Source organism: Oryzias latipes, chromosome 19, assembly GCF_053564925.1.
Source record: "Oryzias latipes strain Hd-rR chromosome 19, Olatipes_Hd-rR_3.1".
Taxonomy (NCBI): Eukaryota; Metazoa; Chordata; class Actinopteri; order Beloniformes; family Adrianichthyidae; genus Oryzias; species Oryzias latipes.
Window position 1 is genome coordinate 4,484,334 of NC_136255.1, and position 21,143 is coordinate 4,505,476.

Sequence of the window (21,143 nt, forward strand, 5' to 3'; positions counted from 1 at the left end):
CAGAGTCAAACCATATCACTTGTTTTAAACAAAAATACTTTAATTTTTAAATATTTATATAAAAATCCAAAAACCCAGCCAAAAAAAACCCACGAGATTTTCCAGCATTTATAAATACGTCATAAACTAAAATGTAAGACATCAGAATAAAATGAAACATTAAAAAAAATCAGATTTAATTTTCTCAATGAAATAATTATTTTTCTATTTTACAGGGTCTTCCATGACTCTACTGCTTTGCCAACATAAAGGTGTCTGTCGTGGCCCCTCACACTGATGGTCAGTCCGACACAAAACCAGATCGGCAGACCCGCAGATCGGCTGACCCGCAGGACCATTGAGCATCTGGTGGAGCAGCTTCGGGTTCCTCACACCCTGGGAGGGGGGGGGGGGCAGGTACAGGAGACTGAGGTCCTGGTGTTTCTTTTCTGGCTGGCGTGTGGCACATCTTACGGTGTGGTAAACAGAGCCTTTGACATGCCACGGTCCACTGTGAGCGACATTGTCCACAGGACGGCAGACCGCATCCTCCAGCTGATGAGCAGGGTCACCCAGCATCCAGTGGGAATGAACTGCCATTAGTCACATCTGGTTTTTTAGCAGCTCGCTTGGTCTTCCACCTTCCAAAAGGTCGTAGGGAACACTGATGGCTGCCACTTAAGAATAAAGGTCCTAAAAGAAAATGCAGCTTGTTATTTTAACAGGAAGCTTTTTTATTCCATTCAACTGCAGGCTGTACCTGACTAATGCCAAATTTAGAGATATTTTTGTTGGGAATCAAGGATCAGTCCACAGTTCACAGGTTCTACGTAAAAGCCCAATTTATGTAAATAAAACATTACCCACCTGAAGGATCCTTTTGGGTGATGGTGGGTATCCCTGCATTCTTCATCCCATCGTGCTGCTGACACCCTACAGGGAACCCATGAGGAATGCGGTTCAGGCCCGTTAAAACCAGCACCACGCCAAGGCATGCTCTGTGGTGGAGAGAGCATTTGGCATTATGAAGATGAGGAGGAGAGCAATATTTCTGGGGGCACTGGAAGTAAAACCAACCTTTGCAATGAGAATCATTGCCTGCAGTTCAGTTCTGCACAATCTGTGCATCAGCGAAGGGGACTGCTGGGAGCCACAGATGTTGAGCCACACCAGGAACCAGTAGGACGGGTAAAGTGGCGTCTGTCTGCGAGGACAAATCTCTGCTTTCCTTTCAGCTCCAACTGTGACACACATGACTCTACAAGACCAGGATTATTGTTAAGATGTATAAAAATAAATGTTAACATATAAAACGAAAATGTAAATATGTACATTTGATATTTATATGAAAATTCTTTTGAGATTGTTAAAAATGGCTCAGATTTAAATAATACATGTAAATAATTCATTTTTGTTACCGCATTTATTAAACAAATGGCAAAAACAACGACAACGTTACATTTTGTGAACAATATTTTAAACTCAGGTAAGCTTAACAGACTCTCCTGTCACTCTTTGTCCCTTCGTGCTCTTTCCTCCTCTCCTCTTTCAACAACAACCTTTACCCCAACATGACAACGATTACAGTTTAATGATAAATAAATACAAATCTGATCAAGTGTCTCTTACTCCCATCCGGCACGAGCTTGCCTTAAACAAACAGGCTATCTTTCTCCATCCACAGATGGATCACATTTTCTTTATCCTCGTCAGTCCCTACATATATAAACACATTTAAAAAATGTGTTAATAACTTATTACTACGGTTAGAACTCACTGCTTTTTTTATGTAATATCAACAGCGTTTGTTTTTAGCATTCGGCGCTAATTCGCGCTAGCGTTAGCTTTAGCATTACCGAAATTGATGAGCTTCCAAACAATGTAGATAGTCGATTGAGGAATATAACATATTAAACACATCATCTTACGTATTTACAAATATATTTTACAACAGATACTTGATACTTTTAAATATACTTACATTTTTGAGTCCTCTTTCTCGCGCAACCGTCCGCCATCTTCGAATAATTCAAGCGCAGTGTATTGTGGGTCACACGCAATGCATTCTGGTATGAACGCAGTGCATTCTGGGCAATATTCGCCGATCGAGTGAGCATCGATCCACACTGGTTTTTCGTAGAGAATTCTGGGAAATTTCTAGTGCACATGATTTTTGAACTGTAGATTCGGACAACACTACAAAATGGCGACCGCACTATATAGTGCACTATATAGGGGTTAGGGCGGTAATTCGGACACAGCCTACATTATTGTATGGCTCTTTTGAAATTACATTTCAAAATATGTGGCGTTTATGGCTCTCTTGGCCAAAAAGGTTCCCGACCCCTGCTTTAACGTTTCAGAATGATACAATTGTCACGGCGCCTGTCAGTCACCCCCCCCCCCCCCCCCCTGCATCTGCTCCTGCTCTGCTTCGAACCCAGAGAGGGGCATCCCGAGTGAGCCCCGCCAGCCAGGGGTATGCTGGCGGGGCTCACTGGGGATGCCCCTCTCTGGGTTCGCGTTGGCACCCGCCCTCCACCCCGCTTTTTACTTGCATATTAGACACTGATTCATCTAGGGCCTTGTGGAGAGGGTCTGGTGGAGGGGGCACGGTGAAACATCCGTGCTCACCTTTCGCTGGCCCCCCCCACAATTTTAACTTCCTCTGTAGACACACACACTGCATGCTAGGAGCACACACACAGCAAATACACACCACTCACAGAGGGAGTGGGGGGCTCTGCGGCTTAGCAGCTTAGTGGCCCCCCACACTGGAGACCTCCTATTTTACCTGCAGCACACACACAGCACTCCCACACCTCCATACATGGGTAGGGTCGGGGGGGGCGGCCGGTCTTCACCCGCCTGGTCCTCTCAGGGCGGCCGGGCTTATGGGTATCCTGTCGGCTGCGGAATAGTCGGGCATACGGCGCTGGGAGTTGGCCGGCTGGGGGGGGGGAGGGTAACCAGATGATTGTGAGTACGTGTGCGTGAGTCCATGGGTGGGACGGACCTGGGGGCTGGCTCGCTGGGCCCCTCTGGGGCTTTCCCTCCCCATCACAGAGAGGGGAGGGCACTGAGAGGGTTGGGAGGGGGGCTCAGATATTATGGCGGGGGGGGGGGGGGGGGGGGTTGTAGTGTGTAGGGTTGTAGGGTTATGGGGGGTGGCTGTGGGTGCGTGGCGATCCTTGGGTTGCTCAGGTCGCTTGCCTGGGCTGGCTTGCGTAGACAGGGTAGACAGGGCGCCGGTCGGGTGGTGGACGGCTCATGGGTTCTGGGGGCCCTGGCTTCGTCCTTGGCCCTTGTCTCGGTGTCCGGCTGCCGCCTGGTACGGCTAAGCGCTCCTGTCCTGTGGCCTGGGGGCCGGACACTGGGTTCACTTATGCCTCTGGGCATTGGGGGGGGGCCCTGTAGGGGGGTCCTCTCTGTGCCTGGCCGGTGGGGTGGGCGGTCCCTTCCCCCCCCCATCCCAGGCTGCCTGGGTCCGGATGCTGGGGGGGCTCCTGGCCTGTGGGGCTCTCCTCCCATCTCCTGGTCTGGCTGGGTAGGTTCCCCTTATGAACACACGGTTCACGTCGGCAGCATGCATGTATCTCCACCCCCACGTGCACGTGCACACTGCTCCCTGTCTGCTTCATCCCTCCTCCTTACCCACAGTGTATTGATGGACATGTTTTTTTCGCTCATCTTAGTGTCAGATTTTCACCTTTGATGTAATATTTGTCTTTCCAGCAGATCTGGTATAATTGTTACAGCTTAAAATAATAACTTATTCAAATCAGTGTTTGTATCCCCCACCTTTTCACCTTTCTTCCTTTTACTCTCTTCCACCCCCCCTCACATTCTTCCCCTCTCCCTCCCCACACACACTAAATGTAACAAATAAATAAAAGAAAAAAATATGACAAAAAGGGGTTTATACAAATCTACACTCTAGTTTCTCGAAGCAATATAACCTCTTTTTGTGATAGTAAAACCTGTCCAACACAAAAAGCCTTCAGCTCTAATCTGTTTGCTCAGCTGTTGGACAGAACAAGTTAAAAGAAAGAAAGAAAAAAAAAGGAACCACCTTTCCTGCATCACCGATCATCCTGACTGCCTTCATAAGGGTTCTACTCACCAGTATACAGTGCCAGTTTGTTATACTCACTCCGGTGCTTATGTCTGGCCTTGTAGTATCTGTTAATCAAGTTAAGTTACTTAACTTACCTCGCCTTGTGCTCACCTTTCGGTTCTTCCACCACTGGTCACGCTGGTTCCTCCGTCCAGAGCCTCTCTCCACACTCCAAGCTGGTTCCGCCGTCCTCGGCGTCCGTGCCTCGCCTCACGTCACTCCATCGTCCTCGACATCCATGCTTCGCCTCAAGCCGCTACGCCGTCCTCGGCGTCCACGCCACGTTCCTCAGGATCCACGGTTCCAAAGAAAGTAATAATCAAAGAAGCATGGGCATGCAGAAGATATTGCTTAGTAGTACATAGACATGAACCAATGTTCAATGAACTGGTTCAATAGACATAGACAATGGCCCCAAAACATAGACAGTGGACGCAAAAACACGATCAGTAGACATAGACAATGGACCAAAGACATAACAGTGGACGCAAAAACCCATTTGATATTTTTGGCACAAACGGAACCTCATACACTAAGACTATTTCTACTTTGTTTGAAGGAAATCCAGCTGCAACCACTGACGTTGCTTCCAACTGCCTGTTACATCCAGGCTCAGTGGGTGCAACATAAAAGACACAACCAAGGGCTTACGGTACGAAACAGCCAGGTTTATTCCCACTCATGTGGAAACACTAACAACAAGTATCTGAGAAGGGACAAAGGCTGCTGTCAAGCATGAGTCATCCTGCTAGTGTGGCTGCCAGCCATGGGAGAAGGGAGGAGCCAGGGAGGAGCCAAAAAGGGCCTTTTAAACCCTCCTCAATCAGGTGCTTCTGGGGCAGGCTGGGAAACCTGGAGCTGGAATAAAGATACTGAAAAGACAAGAAAATGGTCACATAACATCCCCTCCCATAAGCATGTTGGTCGCCAACATGCACAACGTTTTCGGCTACTCACGACCTGGAAAGGGCATCCGCAAGGACATTATCACGTCCTCGAATATGGTGGATGTCCAAAATGAAACCTTGCAAAAACAGGCACCACCGCATCAGACGCTGATTAGAATTTTTCATGCGTTGCAGGGCAATCAGTGGATTGTGGTCTGTGTATACCACTACTGTTTGGGTGGAGGAAACGTAGACCTCAAAGTGTTCAAGAGCCAAAATTAATGCAAGGGCCTCTTTTTCTATGGTGGAGTACCGGAGTTGATGGCAGTTAAACTTTCGGGAGAAGTAGCAAACTGGATGCTCAACTCCTGATCGACCCTGAAGAAGGACAGCTCCAGCACCAACCTCACTGGCATCCACTGCCAGTTTAAATGGCAGGTTGAAGTCGGGAGCAACAAGAACAGGGGCACACGCCATCAATGATTTCAGGTTGCTACAGGCCACCTGACAAGCCTCAGACCACTCAAAGGAAACCTTTGGGCTGAGCAATGTGGTTAGCGGAGCAGCCACAATTGAAAAGTTTTTGCAGAAACCCCTATAATAACCGGCCATGCCGAGAAAACGCCTGAGGTCACGTCTTGTGCTAGGAACGCAGAAGTTCACAATGGCCTCAATCTTCGCTTCGACTGGACAGACCTGTCCACAACCAACCACTTTTCCCAAATAGGTGACCGTAGCTTGTCCAAACACACACTTAGCAAGATTCAGTGTTAGATTAGCCTTAGTCAACCTCAAAAATACATCACTGAGTTGTGACAAGTGGTCAGGCCAACAAGAGCTGCTAACCACAACGTCATCCAGGTAAGCTTCACAACGTGATACATCCCTTAGCACTGTGTTTATCAGCCGTTGGAATGTCGCTGGTGCGTTTCTCATGCCAAAAGCCATGACCGTATACTGACAAAAATCATCAGGGGTAGCAAAAGCTGAAATCTCACAAGCCCTAGGGGTCAAAGGAACTTGCCAATAGCCTTTAAGTAGGTCTAGTTTTGTGACATAAGCGGCAGATCCCACACGGTCAATGCAATCATCCAAGCGGGGCAAAGGAAAACAGTCTGGCTTAGTGAACGAATTAACCTTCCTGAAATCAGTAAAAAAACGTGGTGACTTATCAGACTTTTCAACTAGGAGACAAGGAGAGCTCCATGGACTGGAGCTAGGCCGAGCAATCCCATGTTGCAACATGTACAATACCTCCTGTTGCATTATCCGACGCTTCTCTGGGTTTATTCGATATGGATGTTGCTTTACAGGGAGAGCGTCACCAACATCTATGTCATGCTCTAGAACACTGGTGCAAGTTGGCACGTCCGAGAAAAGCTCTAGATACCTGTGAAGGATAGCAACAATGTCAGCACGCTTTTCACAGTCCAAATAAGCCAGATGTACATCCAAACTTGAAAATAATTCAGAGTTCAAGAGTCTTCGTTCAGGAATGCCCCTTAAAGCCACATTGGAGGTGTCCACTGGGTCTGAAACTGACACAGACAATGACATAATAGGCCTTGACTCTATCTCCCTATCAAAATAAGGCTTAAGTAGATTCACATGGCACCGACGTTCTTTTCTTTTTCGGTCAGGAGTCCGAACCAAGTAATCAGTGTCACTTATTTTGCGCACAACTGTGAAAGGCCCACTGTACTGGGATTGCAAGGTGGACCCTGGGAGTGGTAAGAGAACCAACACCTTATCCCCTGGGGAAAACACCCTGTACTGAGTGTGTTTATCATACCTCAGTTTCATTTTTTCTTGAGCCTTCTCTAAGTTCTTCCTGGCAAGTTCACATGCCCTCAGAAGTTTGGACCTGAAACTACAGACATATTGCATTAAATCTGTCTTGCAAGTGGGCTCCTCCAACCACCTCTCTTTCAATAGCTTCAAAGGGCCCCGCACTGTATGTCCAAACACTAACTCAGCCGGACTGAAACCCAGAGACTCCTGAGTTACTTCCCTAGCTGCAAAAAGTAGCAATGGGATCCCATTCCTTCCCAAACTCCTGACAATAAACCCTCAGCATGGTCTTTAATGTTTGATGACAACGCTCTAAGGCTCCTTGGGACTCGGGATGATAGGCTGAAGATGTGCAGTGCTTGATGGAAAACTGCTGCAACACCTGCAAAAAAACCCTGGACATAAAGTTTGTCCCCTGGTCTGTTTGAATCACACGTGGGAGTCCAAACAGTGTAAAGAACTTGACAAGGGCCTTAGACACTGCAGTGGCTGTTATTGTCCTCAAGGGAACAGCCTCAGGGAAACGTGTTTCTGTGCACATCATAGTTAGGAGGTACTGATTTCCAGACTTGGTGCGAGGAAGCGGACCCACACAATCAACCAAGACATGCTCGAAAGGCTCTCCAATAGCTGGAATGGGATGTAAAGGAGCCCTGGGAATGGTCTGATTAGGCTTCCCCACAACCTGGCAAACATGACAGGTTTTACAGTAGCCTGTCACATCAGATTTAACACCAGGCCAATAGAAATTCCTCGTAACCCTGTCTAAAGTCTTCCTCACACCCATATGACCTGCTAAACCATGATCATGGGCAAGGCAAAGAACTTCAGTACGAAAAATGACTGGGACCACAACCTGAAAGAAACTCCCCCAGCAGTCTTCACAGGTTAGCTCAGGGGGCGTCCATTTCCTCATCAGTGCTCCATTGCTGATGAAATAAGCACGGGAGAGTTTTTCAGCTTCGCCCTCCGGGACAACATTATCAAACAAAGAGCATAAACTTTTGTCAGAAGCCTGGGCAGCTTTAAGGTCCTCATGAGAAGGAAAAGAATCACCAAAACCAAACGTGTCACATTTAGCTAAGAAGGTGTCTGACAAATCAACATGGGGGTCCATCTCTTTCTCTAAGGGCTTCTTAGACATGGCTCGGGTGACAGCACACACAGGGAAAACATCCGGGTACTCCTGCTCCAACTTATCTGGACACTCCAGCTCTGTAGGGGTGGAAGTAACCACAGGAGCGGCTAACACTCTGTCCCCAGCCAAATCGTTGCCTAGAATCAGAGACACACCATTTATGGGTATAGACGGACAAACAGCCACAGAAACCTTCCCAGAGACTAAAACACTATTGAGATTGATTGAGTGCAATGGGAGTGTCATAAAACCACAAAACCCCTGCACAATGGCACTGCACTTCAACTCAGACTGCTCAGAAAAGGGGAGAACATCACGCAGAATTACAGACTGAAAAGCGCCACTGTCTCTCCAGATTTTAATTGGACGGCTATCCTCTTGATTCGAATTCGAACCAAGAGATACATACCCATCCATCAAAAAAGATGAAGTGCATTCAACCCCACCTTCTGTTGCTGTCCCCTTACTCACTCTTGGCCAAGGTCTGTATGGAGAAGGCCAATAGGTTTAGGCTGCTTTCTACTCAAAACAGGGCAATCAGCAATAAAGTGACCAGGCTTCCTGCAGTAGAAACAGACACGTTCAGTTGTTTCAAATGACCTTTTAGAGCTAGTCATGCGGGGAGGTGAACTCTGTTGACGCGTCTCTGGTCTAGATTCTCCCGATGGTCTCTGATAGTCAAATTTATGTATTAACATAAACTCATCAGCCAAAACTGCGGCTCTAGACAGAGTGGTAACTTGTCGCTCATTCAGATAAGTGCATATAGTCGGAGGAAGACAATTTTTGAATTCCTCGAGTAAAACAAGCTGTTTAAATTCATCTAATGACTCTGCTTTCTGGGATGTGCACCATCTATTGAAGAGTGTCTCTTTCTCCTTTGCAAACTCCACATAAGGCTGGTTGCCCTGTTTAATTAGCCCCCGAAACCGTTGGCGATAGGCCTCAGGAACCAACTCATATGCTTTTAAGATGGCTTTTTTTACAATTTCATAGTCCCCACTTTCTTCCACTGTTAGAGAGGAATAGGCCTCTTGAGCTTTCCCGACCAAAACACTTTGTAGAAGTAGTGTCCAAGCTTGTTTGGGCCACTTAGACATGATAGCAACACGCTCAAAGTGTGGAAAATAATTCTCCACATCTTTTTCAGCAAATGGGGGAACCAATCTAATATGTCGGGCCACGTCAAACTCTGATTGCTCCAAGCTAATGTGCATTGAAGCCCTCCTAAATTCTAAATCTGCTAGAAAACGTTCATGTTCCAACAGAATTTGCTTTTCTTTCAGCTGTATCTCCCTTTCCTGCATACTTAATTCTCTGAGTCTCACCTCCAGAGCCAAATCTGTTGAAACTGTGTCAGGTGAAATTGAAGTAGGAACACTTACAGGTGCCAAAGGGTCAAGGGTGGATGTTTTCAGCAGCCCCTCCCCAACCAAGGCAATTCGAAGTAGATCCTTAACAGGTTCCTTTCCACGTTTACTCCAACCTCCAGTCTCAATACCATAATGTGAGGCCAAACTTAACAACTGTTCTTTAGTAAACTTCTGAAGGAGCTCCTCAGAAGGCGACTCTATGAAGTCAGCAAGGGAAGCCATGCTACCTGCTATTAGCAAACAATCAGGATGCTTTAGCAAACAAAAAAAACAGCAGGCCAAAACCACTACTTAGAAACCACGAGCAAACCCAAAGCCCAAACTGCCACAAGAAAACAAGAGCACTAATTACAGATCTCACACAGCTTATTCTCCCTAAACAAACAAAGGGGCCCCTGGTACCTGCCTGATTAAAACTAAAGCCTAAACTATCTTCTGAGGCGTACCGGGCTTGAGGTGGCTTTAAAAGCAAAGCGTCAGTGACCGCTAAGGTCCTGACTTGCTTACCCCTGACAGGGACAAAATCCCCACTCAGGATAACCTCAAAAATAAAAAAGGCAAAATAACAAATGAGTGAACCGATGGCAGATGAGCAAATCAAACCTGCTGGAACACTCTCTATTCTAACCAGGGAACCCAAACTTAACACCCCAAACAGATGCAGAAACCAAACCGGCAGCCAATCTCACACCAAATCCCACAATGACCAACAAAGCATCACAAACCTCACACCTGGGGCAAGAGGATCCCGGACGAGCGCCCATATGTTACATCCAGGCTCAGTGGGTGCAACATAAATGACACAACCAAGGGCTTACGGTACGAAACAGCCAGGTTTATTCCCACTCATGTGGAAACACTAACAACAAGTATCTGAGAAGGGACAAAGGCTGCTGTCAAGCATGAGTCATCCTGCTAGTGTGGCTGCCAGCCATGGGAGAAGGGAGGAGCCAGGGAGGAGCCAAAAAGGGCCTTTTAAACCCTCCTCAATCAGGTGCTTCTGGGGCAGGCTGGGAAACCTGGAGCTGGAATAAAGATACTGAAAAGACAAGAAAATGGTCACATAACACTGTCCCTCATGCTGTCTCTTCTTGAACTGTTTATGATTGTAGGATTGTTCTGTTTTGTCTTGGTATGTGTGATGAATGTCTTGAGTTAATTGTTCTGCAGAGCAAGAACCTCCTGAAAACCAGTTTTATACGGAGTCAGGTCTGTTTCTCAATGCCAGGACTTGCCGGCTTGGTCGGTGGTTGTTACTGCTCATGTTGCTTTTGCTGGATGGGCACTGCGGCGATGCTCCTACGGCTGAGCTGCCTCTTGGTATGAAGAGATTCCCAGATACTGTTGTCTCACAGCAGAGCCAAGCCTTCCTGTCCTTTTAGAAGTTCTGTTGGTGATGGACCTTCCCCAGCAATAGTTTTTAGTTCATTACCAACAGTTGTGTCATTGGGTCTGTCTGATGGAGATGAAGTTCTTCTGAAGCTCCTTCCAGATTCATGGAAACCTTTGAGTTTTGTTCCTCTTCTTGAAGCTCTATACATGTGTTGGAAAGGAAACTGCCTTTTAAGATCTTTTCCTGAATCTCACTCACCATTTTTCCAGCTGACTATTCAGACAGCAGAAACATTCTTCTGTGTTTTCAGAGGTCAATAATTATCAATATTTACTCAAATTAGTTTAGCTTCCAGCTCAGTTTCCAAAGACCTGATCCTGGAATTCTCACAAACAAACTTGTCTCTAGTCTAAGTTGCTCCAATGTACAGTGGTTCTTTTTCCCAGTTCTGCTGCTCCCCGCATGCCGGCTGTGCGGTGTGTCTCCTGATTTGTCTCTTGTGTTGTCTTCGGTTTCTGGGATTTTCTTTGTCTCTCAGGTCCTGACCCCTTTCGTTCTCCTGGGGTCGGTTGCATCTGTTTTTAGTTCTTTCATTTGTTCTCATTATTTAAAGAGCTGTCTTTTTGTGTTCTTGTTTTTGCCCAGTCCTTGGTTCATGTTAACCCTTGTGCTATCTTAGATGACCCCACCCTTACTTTGACGTGTTCTCCCTACCTTGATAAAGGTGGAAAGATTCATGGACACCAGTGAGGTTCACTAATCATTGAAGAAAAAAGGTTCAGCGCACTGTCTAGTGGGTCTAGATGACCCGACTCCAAATGTTGAAGTGCCTAGGATAGCACAAAGGTTACATGTTTTGGAACATTTTCGGTCATGTTTTAAGTCCTTCCTGCATCTGGGTTTTAACCTGTTTGCCTAACCAGTACACTACGCTCAGGATAACATGCTTTTAGCAAGTTTAGCTCTGACGAGCTTTATTTGTGGCTTCCAGCTTATTTTTTTGTCCAGAATTACTCAGAGGAACTCGTTTCACTCACTCTTTCCAGAACATGATTATCAATAGCAGCTTTTATTTCTAAATCTGCAGGAATGTGGCGATTTTCAAAAATCATGAATTTAGTTTTAACATTGAGTCAGTTTATTTTTGTCAAACCATTTTTTTAGTTCTCCTAACTCTGTATTTACTCCTTTTACTACCTCCCTGAGGCTCTCCCCTGTACAGAATAAACTTGTGTCGTCTGCATACAAAAAGAATTTGAGAGTATTTGATACCAAGTGGATGTCATTAATGTATAGGATGAACAGTGTTGGGCCTAATATTGACCCTTGTGGTACTCCACAGCTTAAATCTAGCAGGGATGATTTACAATCTTCCAGATGTATAAACTGCTGCTGGTTCTTAATGTAACTGTTTAACCAGTTTAATTCCAGTCCTTGTATTCCATTTCTTTCCAGTTTCTTTCCTAAAATGTTATGATCAAAAGTGTGAAAAAGCTTTTTCAGATCCATGACCACTCCTACTGTGAACTCTTTATTATCGGTGCCATTTATCATTTCTTGAGTTAGTCCCGAGCAGGCTGGCGCTGCTTCGGGTCTCTTTCTGGCCGCCAGCTCGCCTCCCGGGAGCCGCCACAGCGATGGCGTGTGAGGGAAACAGATGTGACGACAGCTGTGTCAGCTTACAGAGCAGAGAAGAGCTCCCGGATAATAGCGAGAGTCTTTTCAAATAAAACCTCTGCATTTTCCAATGCAAAAAACATTTTGCATTTTCATTTATGACCCTCCATGGTCCGGTTTTAAAAGGATCAGGATTTTTTTTTTTGTCGGGTCTGACGGTTTTTAGGTGACTTTTGGGCTGGAAAACTGGGACACTAGCAATCGTGCACAGAGAACGAGAGTCTGGAGTATTTCAACGGGAACTTCAAGACGTGGACGACCGGCGCTTAAAGAAAGTTCCTCTGTGGTTCACACAAACCCTCAAACTAGAAAATAGAGTCGTGGATGTTTGCATCTTCTGCAGCAGACAGGTTGTCTGTCTCTATTTGATCAGCTAATGTCAGCAAAGCCGTGCAGATGTCGCTGAAATATGTCATCTCTCTGAGTGGAACACCACAGAGCGCGTATCCAGGAATATGAGTCAGTCCCCCCTTCCTCATATAACCTCATATTAGGGTGAGGGGATGGGGGGTCTAACCTGCGATGCGCCTTGGGGGGGGGCTACTTGGCAGTGGCCCCCCTCCTATGGTTGCCGTATGGAGTGGGCCCCCCCTCTTTTGGTTTTATTTGCACCTTAGACATGTAGGGTCCTTGGTAGGGGGGGTGCTTGGACATCACTGCAAGCAAGCAGCAGATGTCCTCCTGGCACCCTACCCGCCAATTTTAACCGCACCTTAGACATTTAGGGCCCCTTGGTGGGGAGGGTGAGGGGACATCACTGTGAGAAATCAGGAGATGTCCCCTTAGTGCCCTACTCGCCAATTTTAACTGCACCCCCCTTAGTACACACACCCCTCCCCTTTCAATATATACATTCCAACATAAACACACACACATGCACACACATTTCACACACCCTTTCAAACACACATACACGCACACACATTTTACAAGGAAGGTGGGACCTGGGTCCATCTGTCCCCTACCCCTTCCCTGGTGGGGGGTGCGGGCCCCTTGGCTATGGCGGCCGTGTCCCTTGGGTGCCGGCTCCTTGGGCCCGGCGGTGCTCTCTCCGCACGGTGGGAGGGTTCATATTACACCTGAGCCGGGGGTGTTCGTGTCCCTGGGGGGTGGGTCCTGGTCCCTACCCCTGAGCGCTGGTCCCCGCCAAACTTCCAACATGGCCGAGCCTGGTCGGGCCATATTTATAACACCCCTTGTGGGCCACCCTTTTTTCCCCGGGGTTCCCCCCTCCTGGGCAGGGGCGGCGGTCCCCTGCCTTGCTCCTACCTGGACCAACCGTGGGCCGGGTGGGTGGCTGCCTGGAGTGCGGAGCGGGTCTCCCTTGGGGGGTCCCGGCTCGTACCTGGGGTTGGGGCGGGGGGATGCCCGGAACTCCTGGGTGGTGGTGGGGTGCTCGTCTGGGGCTGTGGGCGTCCTTCTCCGGTGGGGCCCTGCGTTGGGCTCTTCCGGCGCGGCGGGGGGGCTGCTTTCCTGGCTGGGCTGGGGCGGCGCTCTCTTTCCCTCCGCGCCTCTCTGCTCTCTGGCTCTGGGGGCCTCGTGGCGGTCCTGCTGGCCCTGGCCTGGGTGGCGGTCTTGGTCGCCCGGGGGGCGGTTGTTCCCTGCCTGTTCCCGTGTGGCGTTGGGGGAATTCCGGCAGCCGCTGCTGCTGCGGCGGGGGTCTGGGTGTGGGGGTGGCTGGGCGCTCCTCCTCCTTCTTTTCACATTCCACCATCCATTTTAGAAGAACATAAACACTCACCTGAGCACAGGTGTTAGCTCACCTTTGCACTTATAGTTTGAATGATTGAATGAATGAAAGATTTCACACTAGTTGGTTTAAAGGCATAGGTAGGCGTTCGTGAACACTATCTGTTTTGTGTACATGTTGACATGTGAACATTTTTTGCAGCTAGCAGGTGTGTTGATAATATTTGAGTGTGTGTGGACAGGTCCCGCCCTTTTTGTACTACATTTGAACCATACCGTAATGATAAACAACCAGTAAACCTGTCTGCTCTATGCTGCTTCATGGTCTTACCCCCCCCTCTCACTATCACCCCCCCCCCCCCCCCCCCCCCCCGACATCCCTCCCTCTTCTTTCCTTTTCCGTCCAGTCCAACACCAAAGATTTTCAATCACGGTTGAAATGAATAAAGTTTGGCCTCAATTACAAAAGGGGTTTATTCAGTCATACCTTTGGTTTGTCAGAAGATTAATAACCCTTCTTGTTAAAGTAAAATATGTCCAACACAAGAGGCCCTCAGCTCTCATCTGCCTGCCTAGCTGTTGGACAGGACAAGTTAAAAAAAAAAAAAAAAAAAAAAAGGAATATGAGTCAGTTCAGGGTTCAGCCAATGAATGTTTAGACCCACCCACTTTCAGTGATTGACAGACAGACTCATTCTGCTGAAAAAGGTCATTATGAAATGAGTAATTCTGAAAAACAGCAATGTGAAATAAAAGCAAAGCTACTTTGGAAAATATTGATTCTGAAATGTGAGATTCTGAAAAAAAACAGAATTATAATAATATGCAACATGATTAAAATGAATATTTTAAAATGCTGTTTTAAAATAATGAACAGGTTTTTAAAGCAAAATGAAATATATTTAATAATATGACTAATTTAAAATCTGTGTGCAGGTTTTTCACAATTTCATGATCTTTTTATATATTTGAGAAATTTATTGATTTGGTATGTAACCACTGCTAGTTTCTGCTCTGCGTTGTTATTTTGTGAACCCTAATGGCATGCAACTCAACTGCCAGATATAAAATACAGTGATGAAAGTCAGGTAAGGAAAAAATCCCTGAACTTTTCTTTGAGCGATATGGCGGGCACAGAGCGAAATTTTGGAAAAATACGTGGTCTTAGATGCATTCTGGTGCATTCTGGCAGCTAGTTATTCACTTCTTTATCAAGAAACTAAGACTAATTGGAGCATCATGATTTGTCATTCAAACCATGTATATATGGAGAGTCAAACCCCTAGTTTGACTCTCCATTAAGGACTTGCTGGTCCTAAAAAAGAATTTGGAAAATTGCTCAAAGTAACACAATCCTACAATCTACGCTTTTCCTTAAAGCTACAAAACATACAATTGCTAAAATATAGTAACATCAAAGCCCCAAATGGCAAAAAGAACACCAGTAACTATGATATTCTATGAAAATACCTCAGTTATTTATACATTATTTCTGCTTTAGAAATGACTGATGTACAACATCCACTTGCACTGTTTTCTCAAACTATAATTACATCAAAATATGGGATCTGCTTTAAACTTTAATTCTATAACATAATACATCAATTCTTTAACACCAATACTAAGTAATCTGGGAAATATCAAAACAAACATACAAACTAAGCTAAACATTGTAAACATTATTTTTTAAGGGAGTGCGGGTCCAAACCATCAAATACTTATAATTAATGTCAACTATACTGAACTAAATCATGGTAATTAGGAAATACAAATAAATTAGATAGAGAAATTTATTCAAAATAAAAACTGAAACTCAAAACTAAAATTGAAATTATTTCAAAATGTGGTTTTGAGATTATTTTACACAAAAAAGTATTTGACCTACACTACCTTAAAAATCTTTTTTTTCCAGCCAAGACCACTTCAATTTGTTTTTTATCGTCTTCTCACAACTGAGGTCGTGACCACGCTCAATAATGACGATGCCTGCCATTATTTTAACACAAATTTGATCGCAAACTCTTCAGATGTGTTTGTGAAAATTTAGCGTGGGTCCGCCAGTTTTGGTCTCTAGGGAAGCGAGTCACGCTGACCACGTGGTGCAGACAGAGCCAATCAGACCCGTCGACGCATCCGAAAGCAACTAAAACGTCCCGTCATTGGTCAATTAGGCCGGGAAGACGAGAGATGGCCACGACCATAGAGGAAGCGATCTGCGGAGAAATATAGAAAATAAAGCTAAAATTAGCTGATTTCAGACCATTTTTTAATCCAGAAAGCGATTTGTCCGTAGAGATCAGGTCTTTATTTCCCGGAAAGTACGTTCGGTTTGCTCAAAAACCCGGATTTCCGGGAATTCCCGGAAGACTTTCATCACTGAAAATAAAAAAATAAAATGTGTGATTATTCAATACTTTGTGAACCCGTTACATGTAGTTGCACAAGCTCCTATTTATTTATTTAGTTATGAACAGTTTGGGACTCCATAGCAGACCACCACTGACATCTATGAGACCAGATGCAGGAAACGAGCCTCCCCCATCCTGAAAGACCCCACCCACCCCTCACCCACTCTGTTCCCCCTGCTCCCCTCAGGGAGGAGCTGCAGAGCATAAAGAGCAGGAACACCAGATGAGGAATAGTTTCTTCCCAGAAGCAGTCAGATGCTGAACTCTGGAAGATCACTGGAACCCCCCCCCCCCCCCCCCCCCCCCCCCCCCCCAGTGCAGTACTGTCATATCCTCTGTGCAATTCTCTATAGAAATCATATTTCACATTCACATGTCTCTTCCTGTCTGTCACTAAACGGCTGGCCCGGGACCAGAGACACAAGTTTCCTTTCATCTCTGTGGTGAAATGACAAAGAATCCTGAATCCTAACAGATCAGGGACCAGTTCCATGGAATAACCAACAAAGACCTGATGGAGAACTTCAGAGCAGGTCTTCCTCGGCACATCCTGAGACTTGGACTATCAGGAAAAGAGGACAGCTTCTACCGCTGGGATGGAACAACTTCTGAAGGGACTGGATGGACAGCTGACTTTAGATTTTATCCTCTCTTTATTTGAATCCATCACAGACTGGATGAACATTTATTTTTCTATTCATGAAAAGCAGTAAAGTTGATTTTCTTTATAGCAATAGTTTTAATACAGACTTCATATAAACTGATGATATATTCATACAATAAATCTACAGAATGAAACAATAAAACCTTTATTAACTTTTTGTGATTTTACACATTTAGACATTTGATGGAACTATGAGAAACAACAACACATTTATACACACAAACACATAGTGGGGCAGTTTAATACATGAAGTAAGAAATGTACAACATTATTTAAAATGTACGCACATACACATAATTTAACTGGGATTAGGGGTGGGGGGTGAGGTTTCACTAGGGTTGGGGTTAGGATTAGCGCCAGGTGGGGGGTAGGGTTTGGTGGAGGTTAGGTTAGGGTTAAAATGAGGGTCAGGTGACGGCGTCAGTCAATGCAGATTTGAGCAGATCTTTGACACCCCCTACTACAGGGGTCACCGTCGGGTCAATCTTGGTCAGGGACCCCATTCTTCAGCTCCACCTGGAAAATGGTGAGGACACCATCAGACCTACTTCCTGTTCTTCAGACTTTGATGAAGACACTAAACCACCTCCAGGAATCTAATAATGACCAACTGATGGGTCGTGGTGGGACTTTTCAGCGATGACTAATGGTCATAATTTAAAATAGGCCACACCTCCTGATGGCCTACCTGATTGTTTGTTCTCTCTTCCATTGACGTTTTAGGAAAACAACAATGCTGTAACTCACCTGCACCCTGGAGCTCTTTTTGATGACATGGGCGTTGGTCAAAATGTGGCCATCGTACGACACCACAAACCCGGATCCACTGCTGAACGGCACCCCCCTCCTGGAAGCTCCCATCCTAAACAGAGACAGAGGGGACAGCTGATTTAAAGGACATATATCTCAGGCTATACGTATATGATAATATATTACTTTTTTCTGAATATCTTACTGGGTTGCCATCCTATTGTAGGAATGGAATCGGAGCTGCTGACTGACGCCGCCATGTTCTCTGGCCTCACTGACTGAAGCTTGAGGCACTTCTGTTTTTATTCAAATACAAACCACGTGGGCCAGTTTACAAGTTTTTATAAACGGCACCCCCCTCCTGGAAAACACCATCCTGCAGACAAATAGATCCATGAACGTCTTTGTTTTCCTGGTCTGAGCTGGAATCTGCATCCAAACTGTACGGCTGCATAGCTCTAATATTTCTGGCTGTTTTTGTTGCTAGGGGAAGGGGGCGAGGTGGCTCCATGCTAATGGCCCCGCCCACAGCTCAGAGGTGAATTTCTAATGAAGTCCTGCTGCTCTGCAGAAACTATGTCCTAGAAAAAGACAGGTTTAGTGATTTTAGCTAAATAATAGTGAAGAGACCACTGGAAACTCTGAAAATGAATGAAAAGATGATCAGAGTGGGACTTTAAACCTTTGATAAAATCCACTACAGGATATTTAATGTCATTTTTAATGAGAAAGATTTCTACATGATGATCAGTTTTTGTTCTCAATAATGTCAGTTTAAGAGGAAAAAATATTCAGAAAAAAGGCAAATCTTTAGAAAACATGGACCACGTTCTACACAATGGAGTTTGAAGGAAAGTTTGGATCCTGGTTATTAGATAGAGGTCTCAGAAATGTGTGGATGAAATATAATATCAATGGTTAAACAGGGTTAGTGACTAAACCAACAAGAAGCATCCAGAAATTATTTTTTCCCAAACACAGGTGTGCACACAGGATTTGTTAGCTGTCCCATGAACTCTGGACCACAGAACAAATCTTGAAAGTTGAGTTTTTTCAGAAAAAAAAAAAACAACACTTATGGGGAAAAAAAGTAAAAATCTATTTATTTAAAGGACAAAATGATGAGAATCTTTGTCCTGATAGCAGCAGAAGCCAGCCAGCCTTCAGCTCAGTGAACAGAGACTCAGACACTTTCAGAACAGCTCTATGTGAACCACAGCGCCCCCCCCCGCGCGATTAACGAAAATCCACGAATTGTTGACGCTGTTTTAAAACTCCCAGAGCCTCTGCAGAATCAGAACCTTTTTCTGTTGTTTGGGTTCATTTCCAGAAGCTGGAGATGATGAAGGGCGTTTGGATGGAATCTTAAACGCGTAAAAAATACTTGGGGGATTAATGTACTGTTAGACCCCTAAAAAATAGTGCAGTATTTGTTCACTAAAGTGATATCTCTCAATTAAATGTGTTGAATATTTATATTTCTATAATCCATTTTGCGTATCTTACTGCCTTACCAACCTGTAAGACTGGAGAGCAACAAAGTCGACAGACGATGACTCTGGTCCTTCTGCCATTTTGATGCTGGCTAACGTCTCCATACCGCCTCACAGACTCAAACGCCACCTGCTGGTGGAAAGGTGTAACTTCACCTGTAAGGCACTTAAACATTAGGGAAAACATTTGGTTGAATGCTATAAAGAATTCAACTAAATGCTTTCCTGTTTTTATTTATTACAGCTGAGGAAACTAATGAGAGCTCAAAGGCCACTTTAACATGTTTTACTTTTACAACAGGGATTATGAATCTTCCGACACACCAGATATATATTTGAATTAAGCCATTTTAAAATAAAAAAAAGCATTTCTGGTATTGACGTATATTTTCAGTCATGCTACAGAAACGCTTCCATTCCTACCAGTTCCAGCAGAGAAAGGGTTGTCCAGTGTCCAGCAGAGGGCGCTTGGTGCTTCGCTAGGATCACTTTCATGGTTCAGGGTTGGTTCGCCATCTTGTTTCTTCCGCTCATGGATCTCAGAAAAGAATCCGCTTTATTCGGCCCAACCTTCATGGCCCATCAGACAAACATAAAATACACTCAAATAAGCTAAATAAAACATCAGGCAGTCAGTACGAATAAATAAAAATAAGGTCGCCTTGTTTTTAATTTTATTTTTTAAACAGAACTATTTCAAGTTACGCATCACGTAATGGCGGTTGGATGTCCGCGCGAGGCCTACATTAACGCGCCAAAACATCTACAACTTGACAACTAAATCATAAAACAACATAAATTCACTGCCTTAGTCTGCTATTTCACGACATTTACTAATAAAACATTGTTAAATATGAAATTTATGCAAATAAAATATATTTTTAACACACTCACCAAGTCCCGTTGAGTACATGAAAATAGTATTTTTTACTTCAGGCAAAACCCAACTTCACCACCGAGTAAAATGAACAAAAACCAAACTTTTATCGATCTCTGATCATCTCATCTTCTCCCTCGTTTGATAAACTGCATAATAGCCGCTCTGCTAACGTACAGGAAAGCTCTCACATCTGCAACAACCTGATTGGCTGTTGTTGGTCACGTGGATCGCGTCACCCAGAGACTGCAAAACTTTTCAAAATAAAAGAGAACAAATATGAAATAACATTTTGAACAATTTCCCATTTATGTTTTTATTGTATTTTAATATATTTTTCTTTTTTGGATTATTTATTTTTAAGGGTATTTTAACCTGGGTTACATTTAGAAGGAATTGTTTTCTCTTCAAAAATTAAGTAAAATGAAATTAAAAATAGAAAATTAATTTCATGCTTTGGTTGAGACATTGAATGGAACTTTATTTATCTCTCAGGGAGAAATTTACCCATCAAGGAAGCCCAAAGAAAAATAAAGTGATAGTACAATTGCAAATCACCAGATATCAGATCAAACAAATCAGTAAATAGGTACATTTATATATGTGCACATTTTTGATGACCTGATAATACAGAGTTGTGCAGTCTGATAGCAGTGGGAATGACAGACCTGCAGTAGTGCTCGTTTCTACACTGTGGGTGTCTTATTCCACCCACCCATCCATCCATCCATCCATCCATCCATCCATCCATCCATCCATCCATCCATCCATCCATGCTGGACCGCTCTGCACAAGGCGGCCACAGTGCGTGCATGCGAGAAATCCTGGTGGCCCTGCACAGTAAGAAGGAAGAAGCTGGAGGTCTGGGCGTGCGCGGAGAGTCTACGGTGCATCAGCTCACACTGCAGTCGTTGGTTTGATGATGAGGACTAACAAGAACTTAGTTTTCCTCATTGATTAAAGCTGT

General features: G+C 44.9%; 1 protein-coding gene and 1 long non-coding RNA gene across 8 annotated transcripts; both read right to left on the reverse strand.

Moving 5' to 3' along the window:
- Positions 1 to 310: 310 nt before the first annotated feature.
- On the reverse strand, positions 311 to 2,345 carry LOC144988036 (uncharacterized). The gene is made up of 3 exons (XR_013651760.1): positions 1,057 to 2,345; positions 847 to 977; positions 311 to 672 (listed from the first exon to the last, which is right to left on the reverse strand). It is a non-coding gene; the product is annotated as an uncharacterized LOC144988036 (long non-coding RNA).
- Positions 2,346 to 17,185: 14,840 nt separating this feature from the next.
- Positions 17,186 to 20,381, reverse strand: LOC144987885 (serine protease HTRA1-like). Of its 7 annotated transcripts, none has more exons than XR_013651566.1 (6): positions 20,194 to 20,381; positions 19,723 to 19,869; positions 19,325 to 19,429; positions 18,012 to 18,102; positions 17,804 to 17,918; positions 17,186 to 17,572 (listed from the first exon to the last, which is right to left on the reverse strand). XR_013651566.1 is itself a non-coding variant. In XM_078937628.1 (5 exons), the coding sequence occupies exons 3-5, from the start codon at positions 19,402 to 19,404 to the stop codon at positions 17,537 to 17,539; spliced, it is 231 nt and encodes a 76-aa protein (XP_078793754.1). In that variant the 5' UTR covers positions 19,405 to 19,429; positions 19,723 to 19,869; positions 20,194 to 20,375; the 3' UTR covers positions 17,186 to 17,536. The 7 variants fall into 7 exon arrangements, 2 of the variants coding, with proteins under 2 accessions (XP_078793754.1, XP_078793753.1); XR_013651565.1 differs by having other exon boundaries at positions 18,012 to 18,182; positions 20,194 to 20,378; XR_013651563.1 differs by having other exon boundaries at positions 18,012 to 18,182; positions 19,321 to 19,432; positions 20,194 to 20,373.
- Between the last annotated feature and the right edge of the window lie 762 nt (positions 20,382 to 21,143).

What these genes read in the sequence shown, in the direction of transcription:
- LOC144987885 (XM_078937628.1), bottom strand. Translation starts at nt 19,404, where the DNA reads ATGGAGACGTTAGCCAGCATCAAAATGGCAGAAGGACCAGAGTCATCG. An exon ending in GTTGCTCTCCAGTCTTACAG is followed by an intron (nt 17,919 to 19,324) that starts GTTGGTAAGGCA and finishes GTCTCTGTTTAG; the next exon opens with GATGGGAGCTTCCAGGAGGG. An exon ending in AAAAGAGCTCCAGGGTGCAG is followed by an intron (nt 17,573 to 17,803) that starts GTGAGTTACAGC and finishes ACCATTTTCCAG; the next exon opens with GTGGAGCTGAAGAATGGGGT.